At 42.6% G+C, this 26,473-nt stretch overlaps 1 protein-coding gene across 2 annotated transcripts in view; it reads right to left on the bottom strand.

Annotated features, from left to right (window-relative positions):
- Positions 1–26,473, bottom strand: part of LOC102687989 (potassium voltage-gated channel subfamily H member 1) — a 115,496-nt gene that overhangs the window by 40,190 nt on the left and 48,833 nt on the right. For both annotated transcript variants that reach the window (XM_069179818.1, XM_069179819.1), the window contains 3 exons: positions 21,292–21,491; positions 19,574–19,826; positions 4,085–4,281 (listed from right to left, as the gene is read on the bottom strand). In XM_069179818.1, the coding sequence (XP_069035919.1) occupies positions 4,085–4,281; positions 19,574–19,826; positions 21,292–21,491 (650 nt within the window). The remainder of the gene's footprint in view (positions 1–4,084; positions 4,282–19,573; positions 19,827–21,291; positions 21,492–26,473) is intronic.

The raw sequence follows: 26,473 nt of genomic DNA, 5'->3' as shown, positions 1-26,473 counted from the left end.
TAAAAAAAAAATAAACTTGTAGGCATACATCGGTACAATTATAAAAAATTAAAAATAATTATGCCATAGCCAAAAACATATTTTAACCTTCTTTTATGTTTCACACTTCAGAAGATTTTACAAAACAAAGTTCACATTGCAGATAAACCTCAATGTTAGAATGTCTCTCTCTCTTTTAGGTTCAACTACTGTACATACAGTGTCTTCATGTTGATCTGTTGAGTATGAAGTATAGTTTTTTTTTTAATTTTGGAAAGAAAATAAAGCAGTTTTGCAATTACAATAACTATGAAGGGTGATTTTAATTGCTCTTTGAAGAGTTTCTGCAAAACTGCTACCTTGTTTCGTTAATCTGAATCATAATGGAGCACAAGCTTGCTGCAACTTACTGAGCATCTGGTCTGGGCATCTGTTTGATGCCACTGATGAATGTCTGCAAATAAGAGAAGAGGTGCTTGTAATATTAGCTGCTGCTATGTCTGAAAGCACCTGCAGGTGTTTGTCAAGTGAAATCTTTCAGCTCAGGTAACTGATTCCTTTACTGACATAATGTACTCAAGAGCAACACAGAGGAAACTCTGGTCAAATTCATGAGGAAGAACATGAGGACAGAAAAAGAAATAGCACTTGATAGCAAGAGCAATTCATCTAAGTCTTACAGTGGGTTTTGCTTCTGTAAAAAACCTTTGTATGACTATTGGCCCATCTGCAATGATGTAACTTGCCTAATTCTTTTTAAAAACCATGCAGTAAGTTTTATTCTAGAGTCCCACACACACTTAATTTGATGAGCCAGTATTTTGACAAGGCCAGAAACTGAGGCTTCGCTAACTTGGTGATTTTAAGACAATCTAGGAGAAAGGACTAGATTGCACTTAACATAAAGCACTTCATCAGCTGTGCTTGTGTGCTTTTTATTCAAATTAGCATACAGCACATTCTCCATTATGAACATCAAAATAGTGTTTTTCTCTGTAGGTATAGCAGATATTTCCATTAAAAATAGCCAGAAATCAAATATTTTCTAATGAGTTCTTAAACGCCGTTTTTCCCTTGGCACAGAAAAGAAAAAATGGTCAGAGAAGGACTTTTCTGTTCTTGTCAACATGCTCCATCACAAGATTTATCTTTATTTATACAAGATTTTGATTTATTTGATAGTAAACTTGAATATATCCCACCATCTGCTCATCATCTCCCATCACCTAATACTATACTCATGTATGTTTAGCTTTTCTATGCAAGGAAATACAGTATACATTTATATACAATTGAATACATGTAGCTATCAAGCAAGGAAGGAAAAGAACGTAAACTTGGCTTTGCAGATAGACCCTAGGGGAAATCAAGTTAAAACAATTCAGAATGGAATATAAATCAAAGTGGCACGTGTGCACAGGGGCAGTGCTGTCGTACAAGTGCAATGATTGCATGATATGAAAAAAATGTTTTTTACAGTACTGCTTAGGTGGCACTTTTATCCTTCTAATCTCAATGTAGCTGGAATGCTGTCTGAGTTCCTGCACAGAAAGTGCAAACATACTGGATAATCCCTATACATGGTATGAGAACACTACACACCTCCCCCAGTCTGTGAGGAAAAGTCAAATGCATTTACAGCAAGAAGCACATTCAACAAATTAATGCAACGATTTCTTCAAAAGCCTTGCTCGCCGTGATCCACAATCCACAAGGTGGCATAGACAGATAGAGATTTGCTACAGAGTTTTACACTGATTTCTAGTTAGAACCGTTCCTGGACTTCTGTGTAAAAGCAGCGAGTGATACCGTTATTTCCCTTCCTTTCTTATTAGAAGATATGTACATATCCTTCAATCTGTGGCAGTGCTTTAATATAGACTTGTGACACTTAGTATTAGTTATAGTGGCTGTAATCACACCATCATCCCAACTACCGCCAACAAAGCGGGCAGCTCTCGTAGAGATCATAACCACTGGAGACCTGGGATAAAAATGCCATCAGGCAGAAGCAATAAATCATTTATATAGACGATGCATTACGAGGGGCTAGATAACGGGAAATGTAACACACTGTGTTGAATCTTTCATCATGCATCTAAATTAACCCTGTGTGTGTCGCTTAGCCAGGTGGTTGCAATCTTCGCCAAAGGGCGTCATCATTTTGGAGAGGAAAAATCTGGCTTGCTTAATTATTCAAACGTTGCTCACTGAAGTCCCAGGCGAAGAAGGTGTTTTTGGTCTAAGTTCAATTCCCGAGCCCGACAGCGAAACGGTTAACACCCAGCCAAGACCGCCAATCAGAGCGATTGGACGGAAGCATACAATCACGCAGCAGCAAGCACAACTGAGCTGCGACCTTGTATTGCCTTTGCAAAACAGCGGCATAAAACCACCAATTCTTCAATCTCCAATTTTTTATACTGCATATAAAAATGAAAAGCGAGGTAAGTAAAGCACTGGGCGATGAGCCAATTCACATAGCCCCTTTTAGGGGAGATTCTGATTAACAGGCTTGAAGCCATAATCCCAGACATTATCACACACGCAGCTAACACACAGTTGATAGCCCCACTGGAAAAAAAAAAACATGCTAAAGTGGTCTCTCAAAGCATCTTGAACATATTGTACTTTTTCTTTCTGGCAAATGAATATCATGTGTCTAAATGAGATTAAGTGTCATCGGGGTGGTCAAGCCTGTGGAGCAGGTCTTTAGAATAACCTGGGTAAATTAGTCTAAACCTGGAGCATCACCTGCTGTTTTTCTGATGGAACGAGCATCACATTGAAGCTAAGGGTTCATAAATGTAAAATTACCTACACAAATTCAAATCTTTCCCTTTAAAAACAAATATAGGGTTATGGATTGATTACAGAAGCACTGCTGGAATGCATTAAGCTCAAGAGAGGCCGCCTCTCCTCACTGAAGTTCATATACAATTTTCTTTTTATTTCTGCTCTTTATATCTTTTTTTTTTCATTTGGGGTCTTTGAAAAGTTGATAACTTATGGTTACATGAAACCCAAATCACACTGCACAGTAAATGTGGAGGCTGGCTTAAGAGGGAAAAAAAATATTTGAAATACATCCAAATACTGTAGCTACAAAAAGCTTATTAAGGGAGAGAAAAGTCACTGATCCTCCAACTAGTGAAGGCTCAACACCAGGTTTCTAATTCCAAAGACAAGAAACTCTGATGACATTTGTAAACCATACCTATGCCTGGACAAGCGTTTAGTAAAGTTTTAAACTTGTTTAACACTTAATCCAATACAGATTCACTGGGGAGCTGGAGCCTGTCCAGGCAAGCAAAAGGTGCCAGGCAGGATTCTCCTTGGAAGGGATGCCAGTCCCTCACAGGTCGCATGTACACGCATGCACGCACGCAGGCATGCATGCACACTAGGGCAATGTTTTCCAGGAGCTACTTAACCTACCAATATATCTCTGGACATTGGACTGTGAGAGGAAACCAGAGTTCCCAGGGCAAATCCACAAAAACATGAGGAGAAGATACACACCCCATGCAGAGAGCACCCCAGGGCCAGAATTCAACTCGGGGCCCTAGTGCTGTGAGGCAGCAATCCTAACCACTGCTAACCGCTTTCATACTAAGCAAAACAACCTCTAATTCCAGGTTAAGTGGCACACTGTGTCCTCTGTGAAGCGAGCGCATGTCGCTGTCCTGTGTGTCATATCCTCTGCACCACACAATGCCCCTTTCAAGAGCTCAAGCGATGATTTCCCCCACAATCGAAGAGCTGAGCACCACATCAAGCAGCAACTGCGCTAATGATACAGCCACCTGAGCCCCCTGAGGAAAAGCCAGTGCTCCGCGGCTCAGCCAGCGTCTCTAATAAATGAAAAACGGAAGATTGGAGAAACTTATTAAAGAGCCTGAAATTTAATTACTCGTCACTCTCCCGGATTCTGCAGCCTGGGAGAGAGCAGCATCAGACCGCTGAACCAGCCTGCTGCCCAGTGTGTCTTATTGTAGCAGACATTGCCAAATTGCTTTTTTGCTTCCAGGCTTCCCAGCAATACATCCAGCGCCTCTTATGACATGTAAAATCCCATCATCTCCTGTAGAGGAGGCAGTCCTACCCTCTTCCTCAGATTGTACGTCAGTAGCAGGTTCCTGGAGAAGTGGTTGGAAAAAGCAGTGTAGAACTCCAGGACTTTCTGTAAGGCGTCCCGTTTAATGACGTGGAGGTCACAGTAGGTCAGGGCTCGGACATTTGCGCAGGCCTGAGCCAAAGTAACTTCCTTCCAGAAAACATCTCCGAATACGTCGCCTTTCCCTGCAGAGAGAAGAACACTCTTAGGTTAGTCTGTTTTGGCTGCTAATGTGCCATCATTTCTCTCAAGTCCTGGCCTACACTCTCAGGAACATCACTGTATATTACTGAAACCCTAACCCATTACAGTGCAGGAAGAACTGCAAGCTTGGATGCAATGAAGGGCCTTTCATGGTCCCCTCGAGACAGAGCCTGTAGTGCTGAAAGTTACACACATAAGGGATTTCCAAATCCAGCACCTTAACTGCTCAAATTATTTCCCTAAACAAACATGGAAATCTAAAACACTATTACTTCATGGCAAAACTTCTTTATCGATTGCAAAGCCAACATTTCAGTCTACTGAACATTTTCAAGTCTTGTCATTGCAGAACTTGCAAAACACAGGCTTTCGGTAGTCACACATATTTCAGACGAGCTCCTTTTTCAATCAAGTACTTTACTGATACACGTTAAACCTTATTCAGTTTGACCACTAGGAAAGTATTAAAACTGAAATAAAACTGTATGGAAGTGCATTCAATTTTAATGAATAAGAGAAGAAAACACCTAACTTTGTCCGAATTTATGAGGTTAGAGTGGGCAGCTATTTCAGCATGCAAAGAGGCTAATTCCATGGTAAACAGCAAAATAAGACAATAATTATGGGTGTTTTTCAGGTGTACAGGGGGAAAGGGAAAGAACAGAAATCTGAGGTAAGCGGGGGCAGTAGGGAAGACAGAACATGAAAGTGGGTCTGGAGAGTTATAAAGGTGACTAAAGAGATGAAAACCTGGATGACAAGTTTCAGGGGAAGTGTGGAAGGCAGCAATCTGCAAAAGGGGAGTCACTCAGTCAATTGTTGAGTCCTATAGGAATGCGTGAACCAAGTTTAAAGATCATTTTGGCTTCCGGTGTAGGAGTCTTTGAAGCCCTATGAAAGGGTGCAGATGGATTGCAGTCAGTGTAATCATGGTTGGAAGAGGAGAACATGGGGGGATTACAGGCTGGGAAAGATCTTTGATCCTCGCTGCTCTGACGAGTTCATTGAAGGGGGTCAGTCTTCTTCCTGTAAATGGCAGGGCCATTTGTACAGCATATGCAATAAATAAGATTGTCGGGTATGCTTGATGTTCCTTGGGTGATCGTGACATGGCTAGAGGGGCCACATACTGCACACGCATGCTCATGGATATGCGTTTGCTTCTGATGCAGCAGCTTCAGCCAAGATAGCTCGGTGTGGATGGTGGCTGCAGACGGGCAAGACGACTGTGCACAAAAAGGCTGAGGTGATCAGGAGGTCAGTGGGGAGGTGTTTGGTGGGTCTGGAGAAAAGGTTCCAATTGAAAGGTAACTGTAAAATGGAGACTTTTGTCCCTTTGAATAGGAAGGTAAGGGTAAAAGAGGAATACACACAGTATGAGGTTCTGTGGTTATTAAAATATTATCATCTCAATCAACTGACTAAAGGTAAAATTTGGGCTGTGATTAAATATGTAAATGACAAAAATCTTCACGGATTCTAGTACTGCAGGGACACAGAGATTTCAAGGCCCAAACGTCAGTTACCGTATAACTGAATCTGTCGAATAGGTTGCATCAGTTTCCCCAAAGGACACATTCACTGTAATTTCCCTCTGCATATTTACATAGTATTCAGCTCTAGTCTCAAACAATGCTTTGACTATAATTGGGAGAAAAAAAAAAAGACTCCACTGGAATTTTAATAACCTTGCAAAATAATGGAAAATAAACAGCATTATGTATATTGGTGCACTGTCAATGTAATGATGCCGCAAGGCATTAGAAATGACATTACAACTCTACTGCTTACTCAGGCACTCCAAAGGTCTCACATTTAGAAACACAATTGGCTGAGGAGCTGGGGATGGCATTAGACAAAGAAAACATCTTAAAAAGGCAATGGTAGCATTTTTACCCCCGTACAGGCAAATATTATACCCAAAGTCAAAATGTCATTTTTGTTTCACAAACGCTGATAATTCTTGTGATGTCCACCCTTTCGGGAACAGCCACTTGTGTGACGCTTCAGCTACAAACCCTGAGCAGGTGTGGGAAATGAGGCAGTGCAGGCCAACACCTCCGACCTGGCCACATTCACATCACACAGCCCCGTAACGGAGGCTCAGCACCAGCCGTGTTCCTGACCCTGAGCACCGCATGCCTGCAAGTGCCTGGGGGGCCAGAGGGGGCGCTGTGTCGACAGAGCCGAGATGAGCTCCTGCAGAGTATTTCCTTCCTACCCTTGGCAGTGCTGATCCAACTTAGACAGTCGGCTAGTCACATGCCCCAGGCTCGAACCCGTGATCACAGAGCCCAACCTGCACTTAGGCAAGCCCCTTGACTGGTTGAGCCAGTCTTGAGGCCCGATATTTCGTATTATTTCACTACATATAGAATGTGCCTAGACATCCACAGGATGAAGCATTTTTATAATCTTCAATGTCTTTATAATATAGGAATTCTGTTCATTCACTAAATGCGCTATTAAAACAATCCACTAATTAGGCATTGATATCCATCAGAAAAACACACTTTTGCATATCTTTATTTTGTGTTGTTAATGTGCTAAAATGCATTTTGGATATAATAGACAAGTCTTGAAATTAAGAGAGTTCCTCGCGGACTGATCTATCAATTTGAAATTGCTTCAGGGCATTACAAATGAAATCAGAACAGAAACCCGCAGTTCCGATTATGTCTCAGCAGAAATTTAATGTTCAATTTTACAGGTTATTTAACCAATTTTACAGGTTATTTAACAGATAAATGCTTCCAGAACAAACAAAATGTCTGCACATATTTTTAAGCATTCTTTAAATATTTCTTATTTCGCCAATGTATTTTGTTCAGGAAGTGATCCCAGGACTCCACCACTCCGAGGCAGCAATGTTAAACACTAACACCATGCTGCCCAATTGTTTTAAATGCCCAATTGAGAACAGATATAACAGCGCTCCAAGTAGACAATTGGGTTTTCGTATGTGCTGCCTCCCCCATGCAGTTAAACAGAAGCAAAAGGGGAATTGCACCAAATGAGGTTACTGTCAGCATTTCCCCCAGACAGTCCATATTGCTTTCAGGGCTATAGACAGCAGCCAGCCAATCAATGACATTTGACATTATCAAGAAGAACTCATGTTACTTCTATGTGGGCGGCTTCGAGGTGCAGGCAGTCATTAGCACAAAACAGCACCTTCATTAAAGCCTTTTTAACTGCACAGCGGTGACCAGGAGAAGCTCCATCACAAAAGAGAGAACACGTACACACTGCAATATAAGAGACAGAAGAACTCCCACACCCTCGTATAAAACCTTGAAAACAACACATTTCTTATTAAGTAAAAAGGCAAACAATTAAATGGTCGCGTTTTAGATTATGCTGATTACATAAAAGTTTAATAGATATTCTATTAATTGGAAATTAACTATCAACTGAAGTTGATTACAAAGTTTAGAATGCTTCCTCAGAGAGTGATGGATATCATTAGTGAAAACACTAGGGGTAAGGCTGATATGAACACACTACTTAGTACGCTTTATGAACATTCTACTGATACTATTCATCCTTAGCTGGATTAATAAAATGGTCATTATTAGACTATTAAAAATGTACTTATACAGCTTTAATCCAAAGCTTTAATGGAAGACTAAAGACGTATGAGGGATGCAAACAACACATTTAAAATGTTTTACAATATAGATAAGTGGATTACAACAGGTTCTAATGTTAAGCATTGAGGAAAAACACACTCTTACATCCAAGAGGGATTATTTTTTAGTACTTATGTTCTGCACTAGAAAAATAGAGTATACATAATCTCTAATAGCATCTTCCTCCTTTGAAACTAATTTTAATCTGCTTTCACATGTAGCGTGTAAATATGTACTGTAACAAGCATTTATGACAGTAGATCATATGGACTTCTCCAGTCTTTTTTGGCATTGAGCAAGTGAGGTGTGCAGCCACCCATGAACACTAAGCTGACAGTGCACTGATAACTCTTGGCTTTTATAAGAGCAGAACAGGACCAAAATCTATTACCCTCCTACCTGAAGACAGTGAATCACAAGCTCTCTATACGTCTCCTTTGTGCATGACAAAACTGGCTCTCCCTTTTCCCTGAACTTCAAAATCCCAGAATTTCATTTCTAAAATCTGACAAAGCTCGAATCTACTTCCTAGCTACACATTTGTAAATGGTTTTACAAGTAGGCCAGTGGTTGTACTGTATTTTGCCCAGCTCAAAACACCATTATAAGAGCCAGCATATTCACAGCATCCATACCGATCAAATAAGAGTATAGTCTCTGTAATTGTGTGACAGGGCATGCAATAATCTGTGATATCTGCTCGTGTCAGTGAAATTTGTGAGCAGGTCCAAGGACCTTCGAGATATATACAACAGTGAAATGATAAGTCACAGCAGATGATGCCAGGCATTCTTTCACTGTAGTTCAGGTGGGTAGCTGCGTCAGCATGCGTAGGCTGCAAAGGAACAAGTAATAGGTTTATTCCATGCTGAAAAAAAGAAGAAAGAGAACACAACGTTTCGGCTTGGAGCCTTCTTCAGGTGTGAGAGAGACAGGGCAGTAGGCAAAGGTAAAGCAGCGGGAGAACAAAGGTTTGGAGGGGGGAGGAGTGAGAGGTGGGAGCAGGGGACAGAAAGAGAGGCCAATCAAGAGGTGTGAGAAGTCAGAAGTCAGAATGGGTGCAGAGAGGGGTGAAATGAAACTTCCAATGAATGGAGAAAATTTAAAAGAACAGTAGTCTGTCGTTAAGAGAAGGGAGAATGTGTGATCCTAGCTGCAGAATAATTTTGGTTTCGGTGGTCTTTCTGATGTATGAGTTCGGAAAACCGTCTTTGAGACCACAGACGGAGAGATTAGAGTGGTCGTGGCCGTCAGAGGTGAAATGAGAAACAATGGGCTTGGAGAGATCTTTAATCTTCACAGCCCTGACGTGTTCTCTGAAGCGGTCTCCGAGTCTCTTTCCTGTTTCTCCAATGTAGATGGCTGGGCATTTACTGCAGGAGATACAGTAAATAAGGTTGCTGGAGGTACAAGATGCTGTCTGGGTGATCCGGAATTGTCCTGAGGGGTCTTGAATGAGTGTGGTGGTGGATGTGTACTTGCAGGTGATACAGCGAGCTCTGTTGCAAGGGAAAGTGCCTGGTGTGGATGGTTGTTGAGGGCGGTCGAGGGAGCTGTGAACAAGGAAGTTACGCAGATTAGGTGGTCGGCGATATGAGATGATAGGGCGATCAGAAAAGAGGGCCCCAATGGAGGGATCATCCTGTAGGATGGAAGAGTTGTGGTTAATGGTCCTGGGGATAGGAAGTGTGTTAGGGTGGTAAGGAAGCACCAAAGGAATGCAGTTGTTACGGCAGGAGTTTCTGATCGGGTTGATGGTCCGGGGGGTGTTTTTGGCTCGGGCAAGGGCCCTGTCAATCACACTGCTGGGGTATCCTCTGTTGATGAAAAACGAGTACATTTCGAGGGCTTGGTTCTCGAAGTCAATGTCGTTGCTGCATAATCGTCATAGCCTAAGGAACTGTGAAAAAGGAAGAGAGTTTTTAGTGTGGTTGGGGTGAAATGAGCTGTACAGGAGGTAGCTGTGTGGATCCGTGGGTTTGTAATAAACTGAAGTGGACAGTCGGGGGCAGTTGATGGAAAAGTTGATGTCTAGAAACAGAAGAGCAGTGTAAGATATGTTAACCCTATATTTGAGGGACGGGTGGAAGTTGGTGAAATGGTGCAGGAAGAACTCAAGCTGATGGTTGGAGCATGTGGCGGCACCGACGCAGTCATCAATATATCGTTTGTAGAGGTCAGGGACATAGCCAGTGTAGGAAGCATAGAAGCGTTCTTCTACCCAGCCGACAAAAATATTGGCATAGCTGGGTCCCATTCTGGTGCCCATGGCAACTCCACTGACCTGTTGGTAAAAAAGATTATTGAAAGAGAATGCGTTCAGTGTAAGGACCAATTCTGCAAGGCGTACCAGGGTGTGGGTGGGTGGATCAAGTACTGTGCGTTTGTCCAGCGTGTGCTTGAGGGCTGTAAGGCCGTCATTATGGGGAATGACGGTGTACAGAGATGTGATGTCCATGGTAAAAATGTAGCATTCGGTACCCTGAAATCGGAAATCATTAAAAAGTTGCAGTGCGTGGTTGGTGTCCTTGATGTATGAGGGAAGACCTTCAACCAGCGGTCTCATGAGGCTGTCAAGAAATTGTCGCATTCTCTTTCAATAATCTTTTATATATTGATGACTGCGTCGGTGCCGCCACATGCTCCAACCATCAACTTGAGTTCTTCCTGCACCATTTCACCAACTTCCACCCGTCCCTCAAATATACGGTTAACATATCTTACACTGCTCTTCTGTTTCTAGACATCAACTTCTCCATCAACTACCCCCAACTGTCCACCTTAGTTTATTACAAACCCACAGATCCACACAGCTACCTCCTGTACAGCTCATTTCACCCCAACCACACTAAAAACTCTCTTCCTTTTTCACAGTTCCTTAGGCTACGACGATTATGCAGCAACGACATTGACTTCGAGAACCAAGCCCTCGAAATGTACTCCTTTTTCATCAACAGAGGATACCCCAGCAGTGTGATTGACAGGGCCCTTGCCCGAGCCAAAAACACCCCCCGGACCATCAACCCGATCAGAAACTCCTGCCGTAACAACTGCATTCCTTTGGTGCTTCCTTACCACCCTAACACACTTCCTATCCCCAGGACCATTAACCACAACTTTTCCATCCTACAGGATGATCCCTCCATTGGGGCCCTCTTTTCTGATCGCCCTATCATCTCATATCGCCGACCACCTAATCTGCGTAACTTCCTTGTTCACAGCTCCCTCGACCGCCCTCAACAACCATCCACACCAGGCACTTTCCCTTGCAACAGAGCTCGCTGTATCACCTGCAAGTACACATCCACCACCACACTCATTCAAGGCCCCTCAGGACAATTCCGGATCACCCAGACAGCATCTTGTACCTCCAGCAACCTTATTTACTGTATCTCTTGCAATAAATGCCCAGCCATCTACATTGGGGAAACAGGAAGGAGACTCGGAGACCGCTTCAGAGAACACGTCAGGGCTGTGAAGATTAAACATCTCTCCAAGCCCATTGTTTCTCATTTCACCTCTGACGGCCACGACCACTCTAATCTCTCCGTCTGTGTTCTCAAAGACGGTTTTCCAAACTCATACATCAGAAAGACCACCGAAACCAAAATTATTCTGCAGCTAGGATCACACATTCTCCCTTCTCTTAACGACAGACTACTGTTCTTTTAAATTTTCTCCATTCATTGGAAGTTTCATTTCACCCCTCTCTGCACCCATTCTGACTTCTGACTTCTCACACCTCTTGATTGGCCTCTCTTTCTGTCCCCTGCTCCCGCCTCTCACTCCTCCTCCCTCTCAACCTTTGTTCTCCCGCTACTTTACTATTGCCTACTGCCCTGTCTCTCTCACACCTGAAGAAGGCTCCACGGCCGAAACGTTGTGTTCTCTTTCTTCTTTTTTTCAGCATGGAATAAATCTTTCACTGTAGAATAGTTAACCCAACCTGCTCCTTACAGGAGATTGAAGGTCCTTCCGCAGATTGAATAAAGTCTCAATATGCAGAGCAGCACCATTAGTGTAAGGACTGTGGATCTATTTGCGTCTTACCACACAAATCCACGAAACGGCAGAATCTGAAAGGCAAATTCGGGTGTCAACTGATAGCACCATTTACTAAGAAATGGGATGCAAAGAAGAAAAGTAAGAATAATGTGGTAATAATCCAACAAAACCCAGGTTCAAGGGCAGTGTAAACCCTTGAAAATTGATACATTTATGGCTTCACTTGTTTATGTAAGCCATCATCTATTATCTTTAAAATATAGAAACCAATATAAACATCCTAATGAGTTTCTGCACATTGGCATTATCTGTGGGGAATAAAAGTTTTCCTCATGTCAGTGGTCTGCATGCCAGTTCCCTGCTGCAAACTTAAGTTTATTTGTTGACAAGCAGACTGTGTTCATCTGGGTGTGTTAAACACTTTTCAGAATGCTGTTTCCAAATAATTCTGTGGGGTGCTAACTGCAGTAACATTAATAAGTATGCTTGCCTGAATTAATACAAACAGTTGTGTAACTCCAGCAGTAAAACCTATAAAGTACACAGTTTAAAAGGGTGCTTAAACTTGTATACACATTCTCTTAATGCTTAATGATATCCCTTTTTTATTCAACATACCGTACAAGGAGCTGTATAGTTTGTTAGGTGTCTGGATCACAAAACAACAGACGCATTTCAGTAGTCTGTGGTTTTGATCATTTAATGTTTCCACTTGCACATCTCTCATTTTTTGTACTGAAGTATCTATATTACTAAACGGTACCACAGACACTAGCAAATATCAAGACCTCTTACTCTCTTACAGCACTAGGAGGTCAGTTGACTATAAAAGCATTTAAAGAAGTAATACTCTGAGACTTCAGGTAACAGTAACAGTAAGTGTGCAAGGGGAAAGGCTCAATGTGAACTACTGCTGAACAAGGTGTGGTTCAATTCCAGGTGGTTTTCTGATAGACAAGACAAACGGGTAAGCTCTGGGAAAGGAGATTTCCTCTCTGAATTCTCTCTGTAGCAGTCCATTATATACTTAAAGAGTCTAATTAAACAAGAGACCACATGATTTTTTTATTTGTATCACACTTTATAACACATATTGTGCGTCCTTTAAGTCAGAATAAGCACACTTTCCTGGATTGTTAGTCAAGGCAGACCTCAAGAAACAAGAAACACCGCTTAACCTCAGAAATAAATCTGATTGTCTCGCACACTGAGGCACACAAGAGGACTTCCAGCTCATCATTGAAAATCATCACCCAGCCAAAACACTAACCGTTCAAGAGGTTCTTAGCAAGTGCTTAAATTTGCCCAGCTGATTGTTACTGTTCCCACAGTAACTGTTAATATCTTACATCTGTGATCATTGTGATCAGAATCAAGTTTGATTCCAAAGTTCGACACTGTACCCCAGTGTCCTAGAGTCTTTTTTGTAACTTTACAGTACAAAATTGAATATGTGTCATGTTACAAGAGGCCACCTAATCAAATGTTCCATTCATGAAATAATCTAGCAGTATAAGATTACTTTATTGGCTATACAATAAATTTGTCTTTTCACATACCCCAACTTGCTCTCCATGAGACACACAGATTATAATTAATAATAATTGCTTATACTTATATAGCACTTTTCTGGACACTCTACTCAAAGCGCTTTACAGGTAATGGGGACTCAGCACACACCAGCTCTCAGTGGGGAAGAGAGTAATGAAGCCAATTCATTGATGGGAATTATTAGGAGGCCATGATTGGTAAGGGCCAATGGGAATTTTGGCCAGTAATTTTGGCCCTACTCTTTGAGAAATGCCCTGGGATTTTTAATGACCGCAGAGAGTCAGGACCTCGGTTTTACGTCTCATCCAAAGGACGGCGCCTGTTTACAGTACAGTTTCCCCATCACTATACTGGGGCATTAGAACCCACATGGACCGCAGGGTGAGTACCCCCTTCTGGTCCCACTAACACCTCTTCCAGCAGCAACCTTAGTTTTTCCCAGGAGGTCTCCCATCCAGGTACTGACCAGGCTCACACCTGCTGAGCTTCAGTGGGCTGCCAGTTGTGAGTTGCAGAGTGATATGGCTGCTGGCACAGATAGACAGGGCGAGAAGCTTGGGGTCAGAGTGCAAGGTCAACCATTTGTACAGCGCCCCTGGAGAAGTTGGGGTGAAGGGCCGTGCTCAGGGGCCCAACGGAGTAAGATTCCTCTGCCGGCCGCAGGATCTGAACTTGCAACCGTCCAGCCATACAGTAGGTGCAGATCCTTATCCACAGAGCCACCACACCGGCCCATAGAAAAGATATCCAGTTTCACTCACAAACAGCTGACGTGGTTGGGCACTGCCCAAGTAATGTCATAATTAGTGATAAACCGTAAACTTCGGTTCACAGTTTGATAACACACATGCACTATTTCTGCCTCTACTGCGGTAATGATGCAATTCAGCTTCATGGGCACAGGTTTTTTCGAGTAGTATTGGATTTTAGAGTTAAAGAGCCATTAAGTAATTTCTTATTTAAAAATAAATAAATCAGAAGGATAGATACAGTAATCTTTCACAGGGCACCATGTTGTTCCAAGAACAACATTACAATGCAGCAGGATTAACAATGAGCTGCAGCTTCAAGAAATGTTTAAAATATTCAAAACACATTTCCTGTTTGTTCTTAATTTCTTCTGTTGGGAGAGTGGGAGTTCACAAAGACAATTTTAAGTCAATAGAATGCACACACAGACCTTGAAAGACTAGATGCATAATACAGATGCCAGTCTTTAATTGAAAGCACTGACAGGACCCTTTAAGTTTTCAAAAGAGGCTTTCACATTTACATTCAGGACCAAGTCAATACAGTCATGGGTCATTTACTGGTAATGAATTTCTCCTTTCCTCGTAGCATAAAGTTCAAATCTGTAGTAGCAAGCCTCTGTATAACTACTGAAGCAGATCTGCAAAAAAGAACAGGCATGACCCATTTTTCATCTGACAGCACATTTCACTTTAAGGGACCGGTGCATTGGGTCAGTCCCAGGTGAAGAATATAAATTATAATAAAACACTATGCAGGAGGCAGGTTAGACTGAGTGGGCTGAGAGGTTAAACATGGTAAAAAAGTGTTACTGAAGCAAACGAAATATTATAATTTCATGAAAATAAAGTTATATTCTTTATTCTTAAGAGCGTCAGGCTACTAAATTGGAGCATTGCACTTTGACCAGGGGACACAAACCAGAAAATAATTCAGAAACAAAATACAAATCTAAATCTCATATAAACACAAAATATTACCCGAATGCTTAGCTGTGCACATTACTTAAGGGTGAAGTCACCATTCATGATCACAGTCATACTGTACTACCAGCACGACAGAGCACAGCTACACCTCATGCTATGTTAGTTCATTTCCATGGGCTACACGTGCCGATAAGGCACACAGGGGAAATGGAAATCAGAATGTTAAAAAATACACTTTTTTTCAGCAAAAGCACATTTTAAAAATATTGGTTCTTTGTAAATTGTGTGCATTTTAAATATTTTAAAATTAAGTGTGCTGTTTCATGCTAAATATCGTTCTATTTAAATAAAATTGTACAAGACATTAAGATATTAAGGTTTGCCATGGTAATTAGCACTTACAGTATGACGCAACATAGCTAGTCACATGCATAGTACGTCCTTCTGTGAAATTGTAGCAAAACTTAAATATCCCTAACCTTTTACGATACGCTTTTTAAGCAAAGATTGAATGCATCTTTACCTTCCATCCATCCATTCTCTAACTGCCTTATCCAGTAAATGATTGCAACGGGTGCAATACAGGGTGCACCCTGAACTGGACACCAGTCCGTAGCTGGGCAGACACCAATACACACGTACTCACACCAGAGCTCATTTTCCTGGAAACCAATTCCCCCGCCAGCATGTCTTTGGACAGTGACGGGAACCCGGAGCACCTGGAGGAAACCCGTATATAAACATGGGCAGGAGATACACACTCCACCTGGACAGAGCCCACACATACAGTTACCCACCGCGGGGCTCTAGCTTTGCGCGGCAGAAATGCTAACCACTACATCACCATGACACCCATGAGGTATGAAGTCATCAGAAAAATACAATAGAAAACATGAGCCCTTTGAGGAAGTCCAAATTACCTTGCATTGTGCTAAAACTTTGTAGTAAACAAAACGTTTTTTTTTTCTCAGCAGTCCACTAAGTAGTTCAACCAGTAATAGGTGCAAAAATAGGGCTCCTGGTTTTAGGATGGACTGGCGCAGTTACTGTATGAGCTGAAGTGCTTGGTCCCCCAAAAGCCAGATGACACGTTTCAGCAGAGGACAATTATTTTAGCTCAGCGCGCCTGGCGGCGGGGCGAATGTGGAACGGCATGTGGGTTTAAGGGAGCTGGCCGACAGCTCTGACACTTGGTTACGGCGTCTGTGTCCTTTTCTCTGTGCGAACTGTTTGCTCCAGTCCAATTGTTTTCGTGACAGTTTTTTTTTTTTGCGATCGCGCTTTCCTCGTGGCGACCGCAGCGCTGGAAGAGCTGGAACACAGATGGCGCTGCCGGAGGGGGTGAGGCTCAGGGGTGTCAGAGCATCCAGTTCCCAAATATACGAGACGATGATTTGGCATTCTTTAGCACACACACTGCACTCACACACACGCTCCTTCTCATGCATGCTCACACACGCTCATACACAGACACACACGCATGCTCACACACGCTCATACACAGACACACGCTGCACACACGCTCGTTCTCATGCATGCTCACACGTGCTCATACACAGACACACGCTCGTTCTCATGCATGCTTACGCACACGCTGCACTCGTTGTCATGCATGCGCGCACACACACGCATACACACGCATACTGTACATACACACCGACACACACGCTCGTTGTGATGCATGCTCACACACGCTGCACTCACCCACAGAAATTTCAGTTCACGTTTGAACGGTAAGCAGATAGGAGCCCTATTTTTTTTGTGCCAGAATGAACTTATGGTAAAGCACTCTCATGACGTATCTCACAGCAGTAGTGTTTAGGGGTGCTCCTACTTTTAAGAAAATGCACCATTTTAGACAAGGCGGTATCAAGAACCAATAAAAAAACCAATGCGTTTTCTGCAAACAGCATGTTTGTAGTAGATTAATAATATTTTCTAAATTACATTTTAAAGCGTTCCTGCCAGCACGCGTTTTACTGTACACACAGTAAATATGACATGGGTACATTTGGAATGTACCACTATGAAAATAATTGTTGAAAATCTAGTTGAAAAAAGAAAGTTGCAGGATATGCTTTAGGTTTACTACAAACTAGCCAGTACAGACGGACTATTTCTGAAATGGTAAAGAGAAGCTGACATCCCAAAGAGCTTAATTTTTACTATTTTTAATTAAAACTAGCACATACACTATGCTCATTCTAAATGAGAGAACTCATCTGAATCATTATGAAAAGGCAAATTGTAAATACAAAAATGTCCATTGAAAAAGGCCGCTTACAAAATTCCCATTTTTTAGTTCCTAATGATTCAGAAACACTTGTTTTCGTGCCAATACAGGATTTTCGTTTTCAGTGATCGTTTCTCTGCACCAGTCCGTGCTCTGCTGTGGTTCGGTTTTAATTTCTGCCTTAAACATCTTTCTCTGTATTTGAAAATAGTCTTCCTCGACTGGTGCTCAGGCTCCGAGCATTTAACAAATGGCCTTGGCATTTTTATTTTTCTTCTTCTTCACTACTGAGTCTGGCAACGAATCTGTTCTATCGTCCTCACAAACTCTTGTATATTAAAAGGGGAAGAACCATGTGCAGCAGCACTAGAACTCAGAGTAGAATTCAGACACTTGAGGACCAGGACTAACTTCATAATACAATGCCAAATCCCAGCTGAGAATTAAAACACGACTCAAGAAAATAGTGCCGGATATCACAAACACCTCCTTGGTCACAATGCGGTTATCTGATACAATTGAAAAACAAAGCCCTGGACAGGATCATTTGCTGTTTTGTTTCTAAAGCACAGCTGGGAGGCTCTTGCTTTCATTAACGAAGACGCAAACTCCCTCCTCAAATCACAAGCTGTTCTTTTGAAACGTGCTGTATGGGCTGATGATCAAGAATCTCCAGGCACAATACCCGACGAACCGAAAAGGCTCTGAAAATCATTCCCAACAGGATTAATAAGTGAAAACAAACCGGATCTCATTTTCCACTTATGTTTAGGTAAGCATATGGAAAAAGGTTATTCGCCTGAGCCACTGGGACTAATTGTTTTTTTTTTATTCTTAAGGAGGGCATAACAAAACCAGACATTGTGGCAAAATGAATTCAGGTGAAGAGCACAAGTTCCATAAATCTGCATGCCAAGGCCTGGCTTCCCAGCCTTCAGACATAAGCAAGTTCTAAATTCCTCCTGTTATCCATTTCCTTTTGCTGAGATAAGGAATTAAAAGCTGTATCTCTCTGTGCACTGAGATGGAAAAAGAAGCTCAAACGGAATATACATTACTGCAGGGCAATAAGAATGCAAACCATACAAACTGCTCCTGCAATAAAGGATGCTGTACGTAACTACTGCCAAGGGTAGTTGTATCAGCTGTGATACTGTACAGTAGATTTTGCATGTCAATTACAGTATTTGTAAACGGGATTTCTTAGGCAGAGTAAAGTACATAGTTTGTTCTTGAACATTGTCAGAAAAACTGTAAACAAAATCTCCAGTTTCATTCATTTCAAATACCATACTCGCTCAGCTACTCAGCCAGAATCAGAAAAGCCACCACTTCGCATGCACAGTAGGTCATAGCTGAAGATGATGGCATTAAGATGCCAAAAACCTTTAGAATAAAATAAAAGACTAAAGAGATGGTTGGGGGATTCTGCAATTAAGCCTCTCATCCTCTTTTCTAGCAAATGGATGCATTTGCTATAGTCAAATGTTGCTTGTCATACAGTTACAGTAAAAAACATACTTTTAACATAGTATTAAGTTTCACAGTCCTTAAGCCAGGAGTTTTGTGTCAGAGACAAACTCACTCTTCCTTACCACTCCTCACAACTCGAAGCCTGGTTAACTCCTCCATCTGAGCTATCTAGAAATGACGATGGGCTATTTAGTGTTCTATGGAGGAGTACATACAAATTCCATTCACACCACAAAGAGCAGCAGGAAGACTGGATTACATAAGGTTAATGTAGAGGGCGTGGTGCACAATACAGTCCACAGTGACTATCTGGATTCAAAACGTCTGCAAAAATCAGAAATGAATACACACAGAGCAAAAAACAACAGAAGCTATTTAAAATTCTTAAGCTGCAGCAGAGTCACATCTTATACATACAGTTGCTTTTATCAAGCCAGTTGCTTATTAACCATGCCCTTTTTTTGACAAAACTCAGAGTTGCACTCATGATGATTTTCATACCAAGCCTTACAGCAAGTAGCAAGATAATTCATAAAGAAATGAATTAAGATTAATATCTGTACAGCAACAACTTTCAATGCCCAATTACTCATTGTTATTTCCCATTTTTTAATTTAAATGGTCAGTGGCTAATAAATATGCAACATTTCTAAAATAAGGGTGCATTTCAAAGCTGTCTTTGGGCTGACGTGCCTCAACTTACCCAAAATGGCCACTACTTCATCGTCCTGTATTACTTCCAAAGAGCCCGAAACCACAAAGCAGAGACTGTCCACACTTTCGCCTGCGTGGTAAATGAGATCCCCAGGGGCACAATGGATAGTCTGGAACTCCATTGCCAGTGCACGTAAGCAACCATCACTGGCCAGTCTGAAGGCAGGGTGCTCCTTGAAGACTTTGCGGTTGAGGTGTACACATATATCAGCTCTCATATCCTTCGGGCAGATCTGTAATACCTAGGATGGAACCAGAAAAAGGGCCATGTGTGTCCCACTGCTGCAAGATTTAAGAACATGTCACCTTTCACAGAAGCTCTTCCATAATGCTCTAATCCCTGATTCGATGCACTTCATCCTATGGGCAAGAGACTTGGGGTTTCATTTCACAAAGCCAGAAGAATTTGCTCAGGGTAATGCAGGAAACAGTAGGTAGCATGATGACGTTGATTTTGCAAATTTCCAAAAGGCTTTAATCTTTTTTTTTATTATTTTGGAGTATTTCCGAAAATACATCCCAAAAGCAAATATGTGTGCTTTCTTATGACTTTGTAAATGAAGAAGGGCAGTGCACAGAATCTCCAATAATGCCCTACAAAATGATCTTCAGATGAAAAGCAAAGATTTTGACACAGGGGAGCTACTTACATTTATCCCTGAAATATACTGTATTTTTGACTGAAATGGAAATATATCAGAAGTGGTACATTTACATTTTCTAAAATCAATGTCCACTGTGCCTTCTGCATAGGATCCATCGTCAATGCATTGATTCAAGTGGACATTACACTTAGATTAAATATTGTATAATCCAGTATACATTGAACTGTACCCTGCTACCACAATACAAGGACCTGAAAGCTTCATGGGGCTGTAGTCTGAAATTCGTTGCTGAATGCAAAAAGAAATCAATAGGTGTTCTGCCTAACAGACTGGACAGACAGTTTTACTAAGCAGATATATTCATATAAGGTACTATAGTTCTTTCACCACCAGTAGTAGTAGTAGTGTTGGGGTTCAGATTTATGTCAACAAGAAAGTCTTACATATGCATCCTTGGTCATCAGACTTCAGTATTTTTTCACACACTATCTCAGATCTTTCCACCATACACGTGGGGAACAGTTACATAATGTGCTTCTCCTCAGAGAATTGTGAGTGCTCTACAATATATAATAATTATATATCCCAGTTTTGTGCATTTTTCTGCCACATCCATGTGGTGTTATAACCTTTATAAAAGGGTTGTATCGGGCTAGAGCACATTTTGAAGATCCTGACCGTGAAATATAAAATACATAGAAGGCAGTACAGCACGGAATACTGGTATACTGCTAAAAATGGATTTTGACAGCCTTAAGCACAGCATTTAATAAAGCTGAAACATCTTCAACAGACAGCTATATTTAGCTATACATTACCAAAAGCCAAATAAATGCTTATAGTAAAATGCTTTCTACAAGCACCACCAGACAATATATAATTAATTATTAAATGCATTTTGATAGATCTTGTATCCTGATTGTTTTAGGTGTAATTCACGGTAGTCAACCAAGTTTCTTTGTTTTTCTTGGAGCATTTAAGAAAATGCTTTACTTTAGTGCCACCTGTGACACAGCTTTAGCTTAAAAGTGGCAACCATGCAGAAGTCCACACAATAGTCAGCATGCAAGCTTATGAATCCTGGGCGACCAGTCTGTAGTACCTTTTCGGTATCTATGCCTCTGGACATGGACCACGTGGACACAATGTAATCCATGACCCTCTCACTTAGGCCTTTGGGAACCTGGTAGAGCTTCAGGAAGTCGCGAACACTGTTGAGCATCTCGTGGTACCTGTTGGTGTTGGCATACATCTGCTGGAAGATCGTCGTCACGTTGCCGAAAATCGTTGCGTACAGGAGAGCTGCAAAGACAAAGCATTTGATGACGGCTGCTGTTGTGGTGCAGGCTGCCCCCCCCCTGCGAAATAAGAACTTCATCACATCGAGAAAATGAGTTTGTAGGGATAGAGAGGGTGTCTCTGCACCTTAACAACAGGTAAGTGCGTTCTTTTCTTGTATTTTGGGTAGCTTCTTTCAGGTTTTGGTATTAGCCATCTGGAAATCTGCACTCGGCGCACCACAATAAATATAAAGTGTAAAAGTGAAAAAGTGTAAAAGGGAAGCAAATAAATGTGACTCCATGCCTTCTTAGCCAATGCTTAAGATCACACACAAATAAAATCCCTTCCTTAACATTTCCTCTCTTTAATTTTAAGATATATTTTCTAATTTTTACTATAAAGACACTTGCTGCTTGACTGAAGACCAAGGAAGCACAACTTGTACTGTAGACGTCTCGTCAGCAACAGATAGAATATAGCACAACCAATACAGTCTACTCAAAGCAGAAATGAAACAGAAAATGTGCATAGCATATGTGACTCCTTTAATGTAAAGCTCAAGTACATTACCCTGATATGCAGACTGAGACAGCAGTCGGGACTGCACTCTCGACAGTAATACCATGGCTTTCCTGAGCCTTTCAAGTGGAACAGCCAGCTGGAATGTTGCTCCTGCCTTTTCTATTCCTTATCTAGCCTGGTCATGAAAAATCACAAAAAGGGAAAATACCAGATTCTCCCCAGAAAATACAACAGAGGAAACGCAAAACAAAGAAATAAACAGGAACCCCCCCCCATGAGAAGCTATTCAGTCAGCATTTTTTCCCCTCACATTCCTGCATTTTGCCAACAATTTCATGCAGAATCGTGCCATCACATATTTGGTTTCCTACACTGATACGCACGGTTTCATAATTTTCCATTGTAAGGTGTCATTTTATCCTTGACTGACCCTGCAATCCAAGTGAATCTTCAGTCTAAAGCAATTCCAGCTCCTCCAACAAGAAAAGTGCATAATTTCTGTGACTATCCAGTGTTTGTGATTAGCACAGTAATTTAACTTAAGTAATTTCTCCACTGCACTCAAAATGCACTCCATTCAGCAATGAAATCCGATGCTTACCCATTGTTCTCCTGCTGTATGTTTCACAAGAGGATAGTATTTTCTGGTGCAGGTCTAGGTTGTGTAGAGAAAACCGGTTTAGGGACGCCAAATATGTAATCATAGTGGCTCTCTGAAGGCACCAGTTCTGTAGGGTTTGGGCATTTACTGAGACAATTATTAATTGTAGCAGTAAATCACAAAGTTGATTCTTTTGGTGGCTTTAGAATCCAACCATGCGATATAACTCAAACAACGCACACACACAGGTACTAATACACGAGGATACATTTATTAATACATAGAATATGCATATAAACCTAACAGATCTTATCGAGAGGGTTATCAGAATACAAAAGGTATATATTCAATCAGTTACAAAGTGTTACACATATCAAGAGGACATACGTTCAGTATATCATTCATTAAGACCGTTTCGTAAAGTGAACTTGGTTACAACTTCTACATTAGATACTCAAACAAGTACATAACTCTTAGGAATTAAATTGATATCAACTGGTTGGGATAACAATTGAATTCTCGAGCTGTAATGCATTGAAGTTGAATACTCATCCAATCTCTGGGGATTCAGATCTCCTGCGGGCACAAAGAAACAGTTGCAGGCTGTTGCTGTCCAATCCGCGCTCTCTGGCTCCGTGCCAGGCTGTGCTGTGCGGCTTGCGACGGTGCGCTGCTGATGCTCATTGTTGGCTTTAACTAGCAAAGTTTGTGCACAGGAGAAAAGATGACTGTGGGTCCCAGCAAGTCAGGAAGAGGACCGGTTCATTCCTGATGAAGAGCTAGTTCTGAATAGTGATTCAGCTGTCCACAGTTCTGACCTGTTGATGAGGCCTGCTGCTGGTTACTCTCTGGCAACCTCAACTCTAGACTCTTAGAACAAAGGAAAGTTCTGGCACTCGGACACACTGGCCGTTCCGTGGTTGTCCGGGCTGAGTCTCAGGATGGTAAGGAGGCGCGCTGCGAGAATGTCCTGCCCTTGGGAGCCTTCTGCTCCTGGGCCGTCCTGCCCTGGAATTCTCCTTTGAATTCCCTTTAGAATCTTGTCTGAATCTGAATCTCAATCTTGTCGAATCTGAATCTCAATCTTGTCGAATCCCAATCTGAATCTCTCAGGCTCTCTGTGTTGCCTGTTTTTACCTGGAGGAACTTCAGCTCATTGATTGGCTGAAAGTTCCATGGGCATCAGAGTCCCACGTGGGTTACTCGGCCCTACCGGTCCCTGATTGGTTGATCAAGGTGAGATATGAGTCACTTAGTCCTGACACTTAGGAATGCAATCCAGATGTCCAACTCGCACTCCCTAGACAGATAGGCACCAATGGATGACCATTGATCATGATAGCCAGGCTTAGCTAAGTGCATCCCCCTTTGGGAGCTGTCCTTGGACCTTAAATCACCTTGCATGAATGGTTTCTCTGTGGCTGCACCACAGAGATGAACAGAGAAATGAGGCCTAATTTGGGAAAGCTCAGAAACACTTAATTCTGTCTTATTATTAAGCCTCGCCGCTACATATCCCCCCTTTTTGAAGGCCACGAGGTCCCGAGGCATTGTTGCCTTCAAAACAAAACAGAGTTAAGTGATGTCCCTTGCCATTAGAACATTAACCTTAAATGTCTACATTACTCCTCGAGAATTCATACCGGAACCAGCATTGGATACAAACAGGATGAATAACATCTGGAGTATGTATAAACATGGTAGGAGACATTATCTAAGTCTAGGAATTACACATCAGGAAGTTCACTGTCAATATCTGATACCTCTGTGGTAGATATTTGGGGAGAAGTCACTTCCTTTCTTTTTAAAATGCTACCTTTGACTCATTCATGCTACCCAGAGTACATCTTGATGTGAGAGTACATCATTCAGAGTACACTGTCAGTCATGATCCAGCTACCTGGCAGTAGTGTTACAATAACAACAGTTCCTGTTCCCAGCCCCCGATAAACCACAACACCTGTGTTGGGTATCTGCTAGGGTGGTTTGGAGGTTTGTTCCATTAAAGCAAACTAACTACCTGTACCTCTTCAGGGCTTACTGTTTCTTGGATTTCTATCCAATTGAATAGTGTGGCACCTGAAGGCATCTTAGACCTCAAGTTTGGTCTTATTGTCTGGTTCCAGACCGTACAATGTTAAGTTACCATGCTGTTCTATGGCCTCCTCGGGAACTTGCAGGGAAACTGTTTGATTAGGTAGCTGCATTGCGGTAGCTGTATCTTGCCCGTCACAAGTCATAGTGTCAGTTAAATGTGGTGTGCTGACCAGCCATTTACTTCCCACCTGCTCTTCATGGGGTTCATTAACCTCCCTCTGCTCGTTAGTAGCTTTACACCCTTCATTGGTGAATCGTTTAGACACAGCCAATGGATAGCTTTGGTAGCCATACCCATCTCAAGATTTGGAACCGAATTCAATCTTGGATTGCCTTCTGGGTGAGCTATGAGCGATGGGGTTAATGTCACACACTCCTCTACTGAGAAGAGTGGAATCAAGTGGGTTGGGATTTGTGCCATGGCTAGACTGGCTACAGTGGCACCAAACTCCCTTAACAGGTCTTGTGTCAACATTCTGGCCTGTTGCACACAAGCATAAACCCACTGTATAACACCAACAATCATGTCCACTGGTTGGGGAATAAGGTTTAACCCTGTTGCATAGGAAGTTGCCTTTAGGGTTTTCCCTAAGCTTTCCAACTTTTGCTGCTGTTGATACAGTCTGTCACTACCCTCTGGCATCTCTGACACCTGCCTTCTTGGGGCAGTCAGGGTGAGAGTGCCAGTAGCACACAAACCTACCAGAAATAGCAAATGCACAACAGTGGTGGCAGCAATCAGTCCTCCCAAAAGTCTTTTCGGGTGGCTGATCCCAGTCATCTCCTTCTGAGTGACTGTTGCCTTTCTAAGCTGGCGCAGCATGTACATGGTGTCTTTCTCAGTATGCCCTGTGGCATCTTGGGCACCAACATCCTGGAAATCTGGGGAGATCTGACGCAGCGGCTGATGCTGCTCCTCCTTTTCCAGGGCATCTGCTTTTTCGATTTGTTCATGCCTGTGCTCTAGGAACCCTGCAGGGGGCGGTGCAGCGGTGGAGCATGCCTGACCCTCGGCTGAGTGGTCATCTGGAGCACCTGAGTGATCTGGGATTGTTACCCTATTCTCACTGTTCAGGTCCACCCTGCACACTTCCCGATTGAGGAATCCTTCTATCGGCATGTTTACAATCGTTCGCTGGGGGTAGGTGTAGGACACCTGCTCGCTCCCCCCTTCCCTCGCTAGGGGTTCAGGGAGCTGCCCCAGCACTGGGATAGCTAGTTCACTGTCTTTGAACTTACTATCACTCACCAGGCCCATGTCAGTGCAGGCGGGGATTCTGACACCCCTCTTTGCGATGTCCTGCACTGGCAGGCGGGTGACTTTACCATCCAGCTCCAGTCTGGCTGAACCACTGTTGGTCAGACTCAGACTGACAGACTGAGCTGGTGGCTGTAAGAAAACCGTCTCGGCTTTCATTCCCTGTCCCTTCTGGGGAACTGGGTGTGTTGGCAACCCTGCCGTTGAGGAAGGAGCAATCAGGTCAGTCTTACTCACTACCTGGTAGTTGTGAGAAATAATGTTACCTGACCGCAGGTTCCCTGGGTCACAGCAGAGGGAATCGGCATCTGGGATCAGGTGTGTCCACAGCGCAGTAGTCTCAGCGTCCAGCTGGACCTCCTGTCTAACCTGTGAATGTTGCACTAGGGGCACCTGGCGGTGGCCCTGTGACAGCTGCTCAAGCAGATCCTCACTAATAGAGGACCTCTCAGCGCTAAGGGTGAGGGCTACATCACCAACCTGCTCTCCTGCCATCTGGATCCCTTCCACCACTGCGGGGTGGTG

The sequence above is a fragment of the Lepisosteus oculatus genome, chromosome 17 (genome assembly GCF_040954835.1).
Source record: "Lepisosteus oculatus isolate fLepOcu1 chromosome 17, fLepOcu1.hap2, whole genome shotgun sequence".
Lineage (NCBI taxonomy): Eukaryota > Metazoa > Chordata > Actinopteri > Semionotiformes > Lepisosteidae > Lepisosteus > Lepisosteus oculatus.
The sequence above is the reverse complement of the archived record's forward strand: the minus strand, read 5'-3'. Positions and strand labels throughout refer to the sequence as shown.